Raw genomic sequence first — 13,203 nt, 5'->3', positions numbered from 1 at the left:
GCGTCCGCGTCCGCGTCGTCGCTCGCGCGCGCGCGGACGACGCGGCGTCGACGCGCGGGGTGCGCGGCGCGCGCGCGCGCGCGGCGGCTAAGGACGCATCGCGCGGGCGTGGACGTCAGCGACGAGGACAGCGCCGTGGTCGTCATCGCTCGCGCGTGGATAGAGTGCGCGGACGCGAGGCTGGCCTGAGGCTGACGCGTCATCGCCCGATCCTCGCGAGCTCGGCCATCGGCATTTCGACGATGCCGATCAACGTTGATCGCGCGCGCCTTTGAAACGCTCCGATGAAAAAACGCGCGAGGCGCGACTCTCGAAATCAGATATTCGCATTTCGAGACCGGCCTCGACACGCTTCTTCCACGCACTCCGCGACGCGCGTCCACGACTCGCCTCCACCATGGCCGCGCCGCCCGTGCCCGATCCCATCGACCGGCGCAACCTCAGCGTCGCGTTCGAGGACGCGAACCCGGCCCTCGCCGGGCAGACGTTCGCGCCGACGCCGACGGCGCCGACGCCGACGCGGACGGGGATGTTCCGCAGCGACGCGATCAGCAACGACCCGGCCGCGTACGTCGGGCGGGAGCTCCGCCCGCGGAACTCCGCGTACACGCCCATCGCGACGCGCACGACGAACGGCGACTTGATGGGATGGAAGCAGCCGGAAGTGCAGTGCGTCAACGAACGCCTCTCCTCGTTCGCCCCGCGACCGAACCTTCCGCGCGATTCGACTTCGTAATTCTTCGAAAGATAATAATGCCGAATTTGGTCGCGACTCGCGATTCCAACGAACTCACCTCCTCCGTCGCTCGTCCGCGCCAACCCTCCCCCGCAGGCCGGCGCCCGAGCCGAGAAAGTGGGAATCGACCGGTCTGAAGTTCACCCAGCGCGAGAGCACGACGACGAACGCGCTGTATCCGCGGTACGAGGTCACGCCCGAGAAGCCGCCGCCGAGGAAGGAGTGGCAGCCGAACGGGCTCAAATTCACGGACCGCTCGCAGACGACGTCGAACCAGCTCATGCCCGGATACGCCCCTGAACCGCCGGAGGTTAACGAGGCGAGGAAGTGGGAGCCCACGGGGATCAACTTCGTGCAGAGGAGCTCGACGACGAACAACCAGATGTTTCAGAAACCGGAGATGCACGTCGAGCTGCCGCCGCCGAGGAAGGAGTGGCTGCCGAACGGGCTCAAATTCACGGACCGCTCGCAGACGACGTCGAACCAGCTCATGCCCGGATACGCCCCGGAACCGCCGGAGGTTCACGAGGCGAGGAAGTGGGAGCCCACGGGGATAAAGTTCACGCAGAGGGAATCCACGACGAACAGCCAACTGTTTAAACCGCCGGAGGTGAAGTTGTTTAAACCCGTGGGCATCGCCGTCGAGGACGACAAAGTGCAAAACCTCCTGCACGGCGACCACACGCCGCCGTGCAGCGTCTCGCGGTCGTTCACGACGACGCGGACGGGGCAGACCGAGGTTGCGATCAGGCTCGTCAGGGGGTGGAGCAAGTACGCGTCGCAGTGCGAGCACCTGTGCGTGCTGGACATGGACAACATTCCACCCGGTCCGCCGGGGAAACAAGAGATCGTCGTCACCGTGTCCATGGATAAGAACGGGAAGCTGTTCGCGGAGGTCAAGGACGTGCACTCGGGGATGACTGACACGTGGTCGGAGTACGACGGAGTGGAGGACTACCCCGAGGGAGGAGCGTGACGAGAGGAAGAAGCGCGCTCGCGTGTGTGTATCAACGACGAAGACGATTTGTGATTTTACGTACGCACTTCTGTATTATTCAAGTTCGCACGCGACGTCGCGATCAACCACCGCGCGAGAAACAATGTTCGGCGCGCGACGTGACGTGACGCGACGCGATGCGACGCTCACTTCTTCCCACCCCACGCCGCGACACCCTTCACGAACGAGCCGACGAGCCCTCTCGGGCCGAAGAACGCCGGGCCTTTGTTCGACGCCTTCCACGCGTCGATCCACTCCTGCGCCTCCGCGGCGTTCTTCGCCGCCGCCGCGTCCCCGGCACCCGACCCGGTCGCGCCCTCGAACGTGTACGTCACCGCGGCGCCGCCCGCATTGTGCTCGTCGATCCACTTCTGCGCGGAAGCGGCGTTCGCGTCCGCGTCGCTCGCGCCGCCCGCGGAGGAGGAGGACGCGTCGTGCGCGTCGATCCACTTTTGCGCGTCCGCCGCGTTGGCGTCCGCGTCGGACGCGCCGGAAGACGACGAGGACGAGCCCCCGGACCAGGCGTCGATCCACTTCTGCGCGGACGCCGCGTTGGCGTCGGCGTCGGACGCGCCGCTCGCTTTCGCTTTCGCGGGCGCGGAGGAGGAGGAGGAGGAGGAGGAGGAGGAGCCCGAGGAGGATTCGTTCTTCCCGGACGCGCCGAGGAGGAACACGCCCGTCGCGACGAGGCCGGCGAGCACGTTCACGCTCACGCCCGTCTTCTCCTTCGCGAGCGAGCGCTCTTTCGCGGGGGACGTCGCCTTCGGCATCGGGACCGCCTTCGGCGCGGGCGCGGGCTTCGGCTTCGGCGCGGGCTTCGCCTTGACGACCTTGGGCGCGGGCGGCGCTTTCGGCGCCTTGGGCGCCTTGGGCGCCTTGGGCGCCTTGGGCGCGGGCGCAGCCTTGGGCGCGGGCGCCTTCTTCACCGCCTTCTTCGACACCGGCGCAGCCTCCGCCTCCGGCTCCGGCGTCGACACGACGACGGTGTCCTCGTACGCGCGCATGCACTTGAGGTACCCCGCGCGCTCCGGGGAGCCGCACGCGGTCGGATCCGCGGCGAGCGCGATCGGCGCGGACAGGAGGATCGACGCCGCGGTCGCGGACGCGAGGACGGTCTTCGGGAGCGCGGCGTCATCCTTGGAGGACGTGGCGGCCTGGCGCGCGGAACGAACGGGAATCATCAATCGGTGGTGAGCGACGGCGTCGGAGGCGAGCGCGCGTGGGAAAGGGAAACGCTTCGAACGAACGGCACGTGCGATCGGCGTCGGAAGGAATCTCGATCGATCGTCCTCGAATCGTCGCGCGCGCACCTTGACGACGGCGCGGCGCGCGCGGACGCGCGCGCCGGCCTTGCCGGGGGCGACGACGGCGGAGCCGAGGAAGCTCGCGTGAACGGCGGACATGACGACGCGTGCGGTCGAGAGTATGCTAAACCCGCGTCAGGCGGTCCGGAGTCGCATCCGATATCGCAAAGACAGCTGGCGATTGGACGCGCTGCAGATCTTTCGCGACCGAAAACCGGCGACCGGTGACCGGGTGAAGCCGAGCGACGGCGACGACGACGTTCATCGGTCAGTTCGAAAGGCGTCGCGGTCAAATGTTGAAACCGAGAGGCGGGTGAAAGAAAACCGCGAGCCGCTCAAGCTTGAAGCCGTTGGAACTCGGTGAAATAGTTGGGAGTTGAAATCGAAGAAGAGGCCTCGACGCTTCGACCGCCGCGCAGACACCCTCCACGCGCGCCCCCTGCGAACGCGTACATCGTTCAAAATGGGCGTCGTCAGCAAGGTCGCCGCGTGCGTCCCCATCTATGACTTCCTCACCGCGCAGACGTACGCGATGTGGATGCTTCATCTTCAAGTCATCGTCTGCGCGTTCGGCGCGCTCTCCTTCGCGTTCACGGGCGTGCTTCAGATCACGTTCGGGTTCACGATCCTCGCGCTCGTGAGCTTGGAGGTTGGGAGCATGAAACTCGCGAAGGTGCGTTCGCGTGCGATCGTCCCGGATGCGTCCTCGCGTCGCGTCGACGCGCGGCGCGATCGCGCGACGTCCGTCGTCGGGTGCCACAATTGAAAATACCGTTGGTTTCCACCTCTCATCGATTCTCCGACCCGACTCACCCGTCGTCGTCGTTCCTCTCTCCCTTACCTCTCCCACCTCGACAGATGTACTGCGTCAGCCTGTGGGGCATGATCCTCGTCGACATCGTCTGGCTCGCGCTCTGGGCGACGCGCATCAACGTCTCGAAGGACATGATCTTCTTCGACGAAGTCGCGGAGGCCTCGACGCAGATTCAACCGTCGAGGAACGACTACAGCACCTGCCCGAAGTTCCTCCTCGGGATGATGTGCATCCTGTTCATCATGCGGCCGTTCCAGATCCTCATCTGGTCGAAGATGTGGGATCTGAACTTCGGCGACCTCCCGATCTCGAACAACTACCCGCCCACGGACACGCCGAAGGATTACCCGGCGCAGGCGCCGGCGCAAGCGGGCGGCGCGGTGGTCGCGGCCCCGGCGGTCGCGGCGGCGGCCCCGGCGCAGCCCGCGGCGGCGGCGTACGAATCCCCGTACAAGTCCCCGTACGCGGGCGGGGAGGCGACGTCGCAGCCAGCGTCGCCGTATGCGGCCAGGGCGGCGGATCAGGTGTGAGAAGAGAAGAGAGAGGAGAGAAGCAGTCAGACGCGGAGGAGTTCGACGGCGTGTACGTAAGATATTAGAAACGGACGAAGAGACGTCGGGGACGAGGGAATACTTGTAATGCGACGCCCGTCCTTGAATTGCATTACTGTACGTCTCGACGCGCGCGCGCGCGAGACGCGTTCGCGAATGCAATAGAATCGCTCGTCGTATTGCAACTAAGCGTGCAGAAAAGTCTGGTGCTACTCCAGCCAGCTACGTTTCGGTTTCGTCGCCCAACCCTCGCGGGTCCGCGCGAGGCTTCCTCGCGCTCACCCTTCGCCAAGAACATCCCGCTGACGCCGAATTTCTCATATCGTCGTCGTCGTCGTCGTCGTCGTCACACAACGCGCCCGCCCGTCTCGTCTCCCGCGTCGACCGCCGCCGCCGCCGCGCGTTTCGTTTCGTTTCGCGCGCGCCCGCGTCAGTCGACGCCTCGTGAGCACCCGTGGTCGCTCACGCCCATCCCAACGCGCGCCTCAGGGCTCCACGTCGCCCTCCCCGCGCGCGACGCGAGATGCTCACTGCTGGTTCGCCTTGTTCCCCGCGTCCGTCAGCGCGGGCTGGCCGTAGTTGAGAGGTCGCCTGCGAGTCGAGGACGGATCGAAAAGGTCGGTCGTCAGATCGTGAGCGAATCGCGCCATGGGGGGGGACGCGCGCGGTGGACGCGCGCCGGGTCGCGCCGGTCTCGACGCCGCGTCGCGTCGCGATGAAAAAGCCTCCGATCGAGCGATCCGCCGGGTTCGTTCTCGCGGGGACGCCCCCGCGCGCGCGATCGCGGGCGCGGGACGCGGAGGGAAATCGCGCGCGCGCGCGCGCGCGAAGAGCAAACAAACGACGACGCTTCGAGGGGGAGGGCGGCGGCGAGCGTCGTTCGCACCTGTAGAGCATGATGTGCGGCTCCGGGCGGTGGATCGCGTAGTGCACCCAACCGCGCGACTGCTGCACGCCGAGGCCGCGCCATTCGGACTGCAGAGGACGGGGATCGCGATCGTCAGCGCGCGGACGCGACGGAGGAAGGCGCCAGAAGAACTTCAAAAAAAGACGCCGCTTCGAAGATTTCCCGACGACGCGAGATGCGACGACGGAAAACCGCGCTCGGGGACGACGTGATCGGGGTATCGGCCAGCGAACGCACCTCGGACAGGAGACGACCCTTCGGCAAGAGCTTGGCGATGTCGGGCGGGAGCACGACGTGCCTGGGTGAGGAGAGCGAGGGACGAAAGCGCAGAGGGGTCAGTTCGCGATTTCGGTGGTCGAGATTCGAGCGTCGCGCGTGCACCCGCGCGCGGGGAAACCGTCGGCGACGGCGAGGCCGACGCGCGCGATCGCCCCGGTTCCGCGCGAAGTCGTCTGTCACGTCGCAATCGAGGAACACGCCGCGCGGACGCGTCGAGAACGATCTCGGAACCGTCGCGCTCGCGCGCTGCACCGGAGGGAAAAACCTCGCGGCGTTCGCGCGCGCGCGCGCGCGAGCGCTTAAATCCCGGCATCGGGACGTCGCACGAAACGACGCCGCGAGCGCGCGCGTGCGCACCTGTACTCGTAGATGTCGTCGTAGTACTTCTCGGAGTACTGAATCTGAGGCATCGCGTTCGGAAGTTGTTACCACGGGGAGTCGCGCGTCGTCGCAATGACGCCGAACCCGCGCGCGTCGCGGGCCTCAACTCGATCGCTCCCCGCTACGGCTCGAAGAACCATCCCCCGCGCAGGCGCGCGGCGTAGGGAAAGGAAAGAAAACGGTCGGCTGAATGTAGTACGTTGTACGTCGATAATGACTGAATCGCATACGAAAAAACGAGTACAAAAAAAGAGAAATTTCTCATGTCACGAAACGCACGCGAGACCAGTGCGAAAAAAAACATAAAATTTTGGAGGGGAAAACGACGCGAAGTTCGAACTCTTTTCGGGCGCGGGAAGGGGGCGTCATCCGAGGACGCGCGAGCGCACGGCGCGTGCGAGAGGTGGAGCACCCTCCGTCTTCGTCGTCGTCGTCGTCGTCGTCGTCGTCTCGTCGTCATCGTCGTCGCCGCGCTCCTCGTCCTCGAGTCGAAAGCGACCGCGGCGTGAAGACGCGGAGGGCGGCGAAGGAAGCCTCATCAGACGCGTTCGCCCCCGTCCTGTCCGTCCGTCCACCATGGCCGCGGCGACGCTGAACGTCGAGTGCAACGTGCCGTCGCACAACGTCCCGCACCGGGTGACGAGGCACGCGTCCACTTTAAACGCGCCCTACGCGACGACGTCGGACGACGTCGCGGAGTCCGCGTTCGCCGCGGTCGAGCGCGCGACGGCGATGAAGAAGCTCAAGGAGCAGCGGTTGAGATCGTTCCAAGACTCGCTTCGCAGGCGCGTGAACGAGACGGAGACGGCGCGGACGAGCGCCGCGGAGCAGCTCGCGCGCGAGTTGACGGACATCGACCTCGTGTTAGGCGACCCCACCGTCGCGAACGCGACGCGGGCGCCGCGGACGGAGCCGCCGTCGGCGCTGGAGCTTTTGATGGTGTCGAAGGCGTCCGGCGTGCGGTCGTCGCATCAGGCGCTCTTGAATCAGACGCGGCCGCTCGCGTCCGGCGGCGGACGAGGCGGCGGCGCGGGGGGGTCCGCCGCGGTGAGCTCGGCGTCCGGGCCTGACCGCGTCAGGGCGGCGAAGGAGGCGTACGCGAGCCGCGAGCGCGCGGCGGCGGCGGCGGCGAGGGAAAAGATGAAACACGCGGAACGCGCGAGGGAAGAGAGACGCCTCCAAGAAGTCGCCGCGGCCACCGACTTCACCGAGGAGAACAACGCGTTCACCGCCGCGGAGGATAGACACAGGGAAGAGGCGAAACGAGGGAGCGTAGACGCGGAGGCGAACCGAAGACGCGCGCGGGAGTACGCCAAGGCGGAGGCGGAGCGAATGAAACGCGAGCGGAAGCGCGAGTCGGCCAAGGCGAAAAAGGCGGCGCGGTACACGACGGCGCTGCAGGACAGCGTCCGCGCGCAGCTGGCCAGGAAACGCGTGACGCTCCCGCCGCTGTGCGCGTGCCCGCACGCGGCGAAGAGTCAGATATTCGACCCGGGCCACGTGTACAAGTGCGCGCATAATTGCCCGCTGCACGACGACGAGGCGGCGTACCACGCGGCGCTGTCGCAGCTGTTGTCCGCGCACGACGTCATCATCACCGCGCCGCAGTAGGTAGGGCGCGAGGGAGGTGGTGACGCGCTGTGCTGCGCGTGATTCGCGTGAAATGCAATACATACGCGAAACGACGAACGAATCGAACGAAGCACACGACACGACGCGCGCGTTACGTTGAGGTGACTCCTCTTAAAGCTATTTCGAAAGCGCGTCGACGATCGTCTTCTTGGCGTCCTCTAGCGCGGCGTCCAACGCGCTCGCGTCTCTCCCGCCCGCTTGCGCGAACCCCGGCTTCCCGCCGCCGCCGCCGCCGCACGCCTTCGCGGTGGCGCCGAGGACGACGCCGGCTTTCAACCCCCCAGCTTTCTGCACCCCCTCCGTGAAGGACGCCACGAGGCCAACCTTCCCGTCGTCGCCGCCGCTGCCGAGGACGACGGCGACGTCGTCCCCGAGCGCGGCGACGAGGCTCTCCGCCGCCGCTTTCAACGCCGCCGGGTCGACGCCGTCCATGCGCGCGACGAGAACCTTCGCGCCGCCGGGAGCGTCGATCGCCTGAGACGCGAGCGCGGTCGCCTTCGCGACCGCGAGCTCGCCGCGCAGCGCCTCCGCCTCCTTCTGCGACGTCTTCAAGTCTTCCATCAGCGCGCTGACGCGCCCGGCGATCTCCTCCGGCGGCACCCTGAGCGACCCCGCGAGCGCCTTCACGGTGCCGTCGCGCTCCTGAAGCAGATCGACGACCCCGGGCCCGGACACGGCCTCGATCCTTCGCACGCCGGCCGCGATCCCGGACTCGGACAGGATTTTAAACCCGCCAATCTCCGCGGTGTTCTTCACGTGCGTGCCGCCGCACAGCTCCATGGACACGCCGGGGACGTCGACGACGCGGACGACGTCGCCGTACTTTTCGCCAAACATCGCCGTCGCGCCCTTCTCCTTCGCCCGCGAGATCGCCATCTCCTCCGCGGTGAGGTCGATCGCGTCGCCGATCCAACCGTTCACGAGGGATTCGACGCGCGCGAGCTCCTCCGGCGTCGGCGCGCTCGGGGCGTTGAAGTCGAACCGCAGGCGCTCGAAGTTCACGAGCGACCCGGCTTGGGAGACGTCCTCGCCGATCGTCATCTTCAGCGCGGACTGAAGCAGGTGCGTCGCCGTGTGATTCGCCTTGGCGCGGCGTCGCGACGCCGCGGAGACTGTCGCGGTGACGGCGTCGCCCTCGCCGACGACGCCTTCGCTCACGACGCACGAGTGCACGAAGAGCCTCCCTCCCGCGGCTTTCCGGCAGTCCCCGACGACGAGCTTCCCGCGGTCGTCGCTCAGGATGATCTCGCCCTCGTCGCCGACTTGCCCGCCGCCCTCGGCGTAAAACGGCGTGGCGTCCAACACCACCTCCACGGTGTCCCCCGCGCCCGCGCTCGCGACGCGCTCGCCGCCCTTCAACAGCGCGCGCACCTTTACGCCCTCCTCGGTGACGCTTCCGTATCCGGTGAACCTCGTCGGCTCCCCGAGCTCGTCCGCGATCGCGCCGAGGAGATCCCCGACCGTGACGTCCACGGCGACGCGCGCGTCGCGGCTCAGGTCCCGCGCGGCCGCCATCGCCTTCTCGAACCCATCGACGTCGACGTCGACGCCCGCCTCGGTCGCGACGTCCGTCGTGATGTCCAGCGGGAAGCCGTACGTGTCGTACAGCGTGAAGGCGTCCTCGCCCGTGAGCTTCGGCGCATTCGCGTCCTTCGTCTTCGCCGCCGCGAGCATGTCCGCGAGGATCTCCTCGCCCCTGCCGAGCGTCGTCGCGAACCGCAGTTCCTCGCGTTCGAGCTCGTCGCAAATTTTTTGCGACGATTTCAAGACGTTCGCGTCGCACGCTTCGCTGAGACCGATCGCGACGCGCGCGATCGCGGGCGTGAACGCGCCCGCGCCGTCCGGAGCTTTCACCCCGAGCAAACGCCCGCATCGAACGACGCGTCGTAAAAGCCGACGGACGATGTATCCGCGGCCGACGTTCGAGGGAAGGACGCCGTCGGAGATGAGATAGCACACCGCGCGCGTGTGATCGCCGATGACTTTCAGCTTGAGCTTCGTCGCGTCGTCCGCGTCGTCGTACGAGATCCCAGCCATGGACGCCGCGGCGTCGATGATCGGGCGGATGAGGTCCGTCTCGTAGTTGTTCGGCTTTCCCTGAAGGATCTGCGCCATGCGCTCGAGCCCCATCCCGGTGTCGATGTTCTTGCGTTTGAGCGGTTTCATGTTCCCATCCGTGTCGCGCACGGACTCCATGAAGACCAAGTTGTAAAACTCGATGAACCGCGAGTCGTCGTCTAAATCTTCGCTCCCGTCGACGCCGCGCTCCGGGTGGAAGTCCCAGTACAGCTCCGAGCACGGCCCGCACGGACCGGTCGGCCCCGCGGCCCAGAAATTATCCGCCTCGTCCATGCGTTTGATTCGATTCTCCGGGATGCCGATCTCGTCGCGCCAGATCGCGTACGCCTCGTCGTCCTCTCTGAACACGCTGATCCAGATCCGGGACGCGTCCAGGCCGTACTCCTTCGTGGAGATCTCCCACGCCCACGCGATGGCTTCTTTCTTGAAGTAATCCCCGAACGAAAAGTTCCCGAGCATCTCGAAGAACGTGTGATGCCTCGCGGTGACGCCGACGTTTTCGATGTCGTTCGTTCTCACGCACTTCTGCGTCGTCGTCGCGGTCGGCACTTTCCTCTCCTCTTGGCCCATGAACACGGGCTTAAACTGGAGCATCCCCGCGATCGTGAGCAGAACCGTGGGGTCTTCCGGGACGAGCGAGGACGACGGCAGCCGCGCGTGGTCGCGCGCCTCGTAAAACTCCAAGAATCGACGACGGATCCCCGCGCCGGAGATGTCCTTCCCGTCCGCGTCCCTCATGGACGACTCCCCGCTCGCGACCGAGGTTGTCGTTGACGCGGCCGCGGCCGCGGCGGTGACGGTGACGGGACGGACGACGCGCGCGTTGAGGACGCCGTCTTTGCGGTTCGCGAGCACCCCGGTGCGACGCAGCCTGCGGAGGAGGACGGATGACGTCGTCGTCGTCAGGACGCGTGGAGGGTGGATAAATTTCGCGGAGGGTCGCGCGCGCGAGGGCGTCGCGTTCGGTGGAGGATTCGAGGACGGAGAGAGACGCACCCGGCGCTGCGACAGAGCGCGACGCCCGAGCGCAGCATCATGCTGGGCGACAGCAGGCTCTGCATCGCGCGTGCGACGGAGGCGGGCGCGCGTGGCTTGTGGTGCGATAAGGGTTTTTTTCAGCCACGCGTCGTTCTGTCTGGTCGCTCCACGTCCAGTCGCCGACACAATTCGAGGCGACCTCGTTCGACTCTCGTTCGACGCGACGGCGCGGCACACGCACGCGCGCGAGGCGCCGTCGACGCCCACGACCGACGCCCTAGTCTCTTCGGAGATCGCCGCGAGCGTGATCCGCGCGTGATCGTCTCACCGCGCGCGCGCATCACTCGAGAGGACGCCCGCCCGCGCCGAGGAGGAAGAACGACGAAGGAAATGAGGCGATCGGCGCTTTTTCTGACCGCGGTCGCCTGCGTCCTCGCGCTCTTCGCAACCCCAGCGTTCGCGTGGGACGACGACGACGACGACCCGGCCAACGTCGACGCCGCGGACTACGAGGGCGTGACGTGCGGGAGCACGATCAAGCTCCAGCACTCGGGGACGAAAGCGCGGCTGCACTCGCACGACATCGCCTACGGCAGCGGCAGCGGGCAACAATCCGTGACCGGCTTCCCGGAGACCACGGACGCGAACTCGTACTGGCAAGTCCTCCACGCGCACGGGGCGGAGCCGTGCAGATTCGGGACCGAGATCGCGAACGGCGCGATCGTTCGCTTGCTTCATATCAACACGAAGAAGTGGCTGCACTCGCATCTGCATAAGTCGCCCATCACCGGGAACCAAGAGGTGAGCGCGTACGGCACGCGAGGGGACGGGGATACCCCGGAGGACTCGAACTCGGACGATAACTGGAAGATCGAGCTCAGCGCTGGGGAGACGGTGTGGAAGAAGGATAAGAAGATGCGGCTGATACACGTCAGCACGGGCGTGATCTTGCACTCGCACGACCAAAAGTTTGGAAGGCCGATCGCCGGGCAGTTTGAAGTCTGCGGCGCGAAGAGCAAGAACAACAACAACCTGTGGTTCGCCACGGAGGGGGTGTACATCCCGAAGCCGAAGCCGAGCAAGCACGCGCACGCGTTCACGATCAGGAAGCTGCCGTACGACCCGCGGAAGGACGACGATGATGGGGAAGAGCTGAAGAACGAGGCGGCGAAGGAAGATCTGAAGAACGAGAAGAAGAAGAAGAAGGTTGAGCTGTGACGAGACCGACCGCCCAGCCAGCCCGCGCGGTGAGCGCGTGACCTCACTCGTAACTACAGTAAGCTTACTTAACAACGAAACGAGACGAGACGAGACGAGACGAGACGAACGCTACTCGCTCGCTCATCGCTTGCTCGGCGGCGGGAGCTCCCCTCTCGAGTCCGCCTTCGTCCACCCATCCGCGTCCACCGCGCCGTCGTTCTCTCTCTCCCTCTGCTCGCGCTGCCGCCGCGCCGCGTTCCTCGCCGCGTCTTGGAAGCCCCCCGGGTTCATCGGATCGTCCTTCACCGCGACGACCACGGGCGTCGGCTCGTTCGGTCGTCGGTTGCTCCACCAGGACTTCATCCCTTTCACCGCCTTCTTCGCCGCCGCCGCGGCTTCTTCCTTCGTCGCGACGTTTTTCACGTCTCTCCACAAGTTACTCAGCGTCGACTTCAAATCGATCGGCCGAAGGATCGCGTGCGTCAGCGACAGCGCGATGCCGTACACGACGTTCATGATGAGGTACCCCCACGAGTATTTCAGCGACGTGAGCGCGCCGATCCCGGCGATGACGAGCAGCGCCTGTCGCGCCTGAGTCCGGTCCACGCCGGCGACGACTTTCGCGTTCCATTTCAGCTTGTCCTTCGACGCGAGCGCGAGCTCGCCGAGCAGCGTATCGCTCGCGCACGCCGCGGCGGCGCCCAAGCACAGCACGCACAGCGTCATCGCCGGCTTCACGAACAGCTGCGCGATCGCGACGTAGGACGCCACGACGATGGCGTAGTTTTGGCGGTAGTAAATGAGATTGCTCTTCACGCGCTCCTTCGCCTCCGCGCCGTCCTTCGGGACGTTCAGACCGATCCCCTCCACCTCTTTCGCGTTCACGCGGTCGTTCGCGACGTCGACTTCCACGACCGCGGCGGCGACTTTCGTGGCCATGAACTCCCGCCACGACTTCGGGGCTTCGTCCCACTTCGCCTTGCGGAACGTCTCCAGCCAGTCTTTGAAGTCTTTCGCGTCGCCGTCCCCGCTCGACGGCGACGCGGTCGCGGACGACGCGGACGCGGTCACCGCGCCGCGGGTTCGCGACGACGTGCTCAGCGCACGCGTGCTCAGCGCACGCGTGCTCAGCGCACGCGAGCGAAGGGACGCGGACGTCGGGACCGCGCGCGTCGTCGTCGTCGTCGTCGTCGTCGTCGTCGTCGTCGCGAGCGCGAACGGCTCGGATCTGCCGCGCCGATCGCGCGCGGGCGCGGTCGCGCGAGCGACCGCCGCGGGGCAAGCGCGGGCGAGCGCGAAAGACGCCATCGCGCGCGAGGGACTGGCGACGCGCGGGAGGGAAACC

General features: G+C 66.7%; 8 protein-coding genes across 8 annotated transcripts; 4 read left to right on the top strand and 4 right to left on the bottom strand.

Moving 5' to 3' along the window:
- Window positions 1-397: 397 nt before the first annotated feature.
- On the top strand, window positions 398-1,712 carry MICPUCDRAFT_57523 (uncharacterized protein; the record flags this gene model as incomplete). The annotated part of the gene is made up of 2 exons (XM_003058194.1): window positions 398-669; window positions 833-1,712. The coding sequence occupies 2 exons, from the start codon at window positions 398-400 to the stop codon at window positions 1,710-1,712; spliced, it is 1,152 nt and encodes a 383-aa protein (XP_003058240.1).
- A 167-nt stretch (window positions 1,713-1,879) lies between these two features.
- Window positions 1,880-3,136, bottom strand: MICPUCDRAFT_57522 (uncharacterized protein; the record flags this gene model as incomplete). The annotated part of the gene is made up of 1 exon (XM_003057822.1): window positions 1,880-3,136. The coding sequence occupies one exon, from the start codon at window positions 3,134-3,136 to the stop codon at window positions 1,880-1,882; it is 1,257 nt and encodes a 418-aa protein (XP_003057868.1).
- Window positions 3,137-3,500: 364 nt separating this feature from the next.
- MICPUCDRAFT_39472 (uncharacterized protein) lies at window positions 3,501-4,381 on the top strand (the record flags this gene model as incomplete). The annotated part of the gene is made up of 2 exons (XM_003058193.1): window positions 3,501-3,710; window positions 3,896-4,381. 2 exons carry the CDS (start codon window positions 3,501-3,503, stop codon window positions 4,379-4,381), a joined length of 696 nt encoding a protein of 231 aa, XP_003058239.1.
- A 179-nt stretch (window positions 4,382-4,560) lies between these two features.
- On the bottom strand, window positions 4,561-6,051 carry MICPUCDRAFT_57520 (uncharacterized protein). Its single transcript, XM_003057821.1, has 4 exons — window positions 5,946-6,051; window positions 5,547-5,607; window positions 5,289-5,377; window positions 4,561-4,993 (listed from the first exon to the last, which is right to left on the bottom strand). The coding sequence occupies exons 1-4, from the start codon at window positions 5,996-5,998 to the stop codon at window positions 4,930-4,932; spliced, it is 267 nt and encodes an 88-aa protein (XP_003057867.1). The 5' UTR covers window positions 5,999-6,051; the 3' UTR covers window positions 4,561-4,929.
- Window positions 6,052-6,545: 494 nt separating this feature from the next.
- Window positions 6,546-7,580, top strand: MICPUCDRAFT_57519 (uncharacterized protein; the record flags this gene model as incomplete). Its single annotated transcript, XM_003058192.1, has 1 exon — window positions 6,546-7,580. The coding sequence occupies one exon, from the start codon at window positions 6,546-6,548 to the stop codon at window positions 7,578-7,580; it is 1,035 nt and encodes a 344-aa protein (XP_003058238.1).
- Window positions 7,581-7,718: 138 nt separating this feature from the next.
- MICPUCDRAFT_16345 (uncharacterized protein) lies at window positions 7,719-10,418 on the bottom strand (the record flags this gene model as incomplete). The annotated part of the gene is made up of 1 exon (XM_003057820.1): window positions 7,719-10,418. One exon carries the CDS (start codon window positions 10,416-10,418, stop codon window positions 7,719-7,721), a length of 2,700 nt encoding a protein of 899 aa, XP_003057866.1.
- A 630-nt stretch (window positions 10,419-11,048) lies between these two features.
- Window positions 11,049-11,876, top strand: MICPUCDRAFT_33167 (uncharacterized protein; the record flags this gene model as incomplete). The annotated part of the gene is made up of 1 exon (XM_003058191.1): window positions 11,049-11,876. The coding sequence occupies one exon, from the start codon at window positions 11,049-11,051 to the stop codon at window positions 11,874-11,876; it is 828 nt and encodes a 275-aa protein (XP_003058237.1).
- Window positions 11,877-11,999: 123 nt separating this feature from the next.
- Window positions 12,000-13,166, bottom strand: MICPUCDRAFT_57516 (uncharacterized protein; the record flags this gene model as incomplete). The annotated part of the gene is made up of 1 exon (XM_003057819.1): window positions 12,000-13,166. The coding sequence occupies one exon, from the start codon at window positions 13,164-13,166 to the stop codon at window positions 12,000-12,002; it is 1,167 nt and encodes a 388-aa protein (XP_003057865.1).
- Between the last annotated feature and the right edge of the window lie 37 nt (window positions 13,167-13,203).

Source organism: Micromonas pusilla (assembly GCF_000151265.4).
Source record: "Micromonas pusilla CCMP1545 genomic scaffold MICPUCscaffold_4, whole genome shotgun sequence".
NCBI lineage: Eukaryota > Viridiplantae > Chlorophyta > Mamiellophyceae > Mamiellales > Mamiellaceae > Micromonas > Micromonas pusilla.
This window is presented reverse-complemented; position numbering and strand designations above follow the sequence as displayed.

Bases quoted from the DNA above. Each gene is read 5' to 3' on its own strand.
- MICPUCDRAFT_57520 (XM_003057821.1), bottom strand. From the start codon at position 5,998: ATGCCTCAGATTCAGTACTCCGAGAAGTACTACGACGACATCTACGAG. The intron at 5,608-5,945 runs GTGCGCACGCGC...CTCCTCACCCAG, and splicing joins GACGACATCTACGAGTACAG to GCACGTCGTGCTCCCGCCCG. The intron at 5,378-5,546 runs GTGCGTTCGCTG...CGTCCTCTGCAG, and splicing joins AGGGTCGTCTCCTGTCCGAG to TCCGAATGGCGCGGCCTCGG.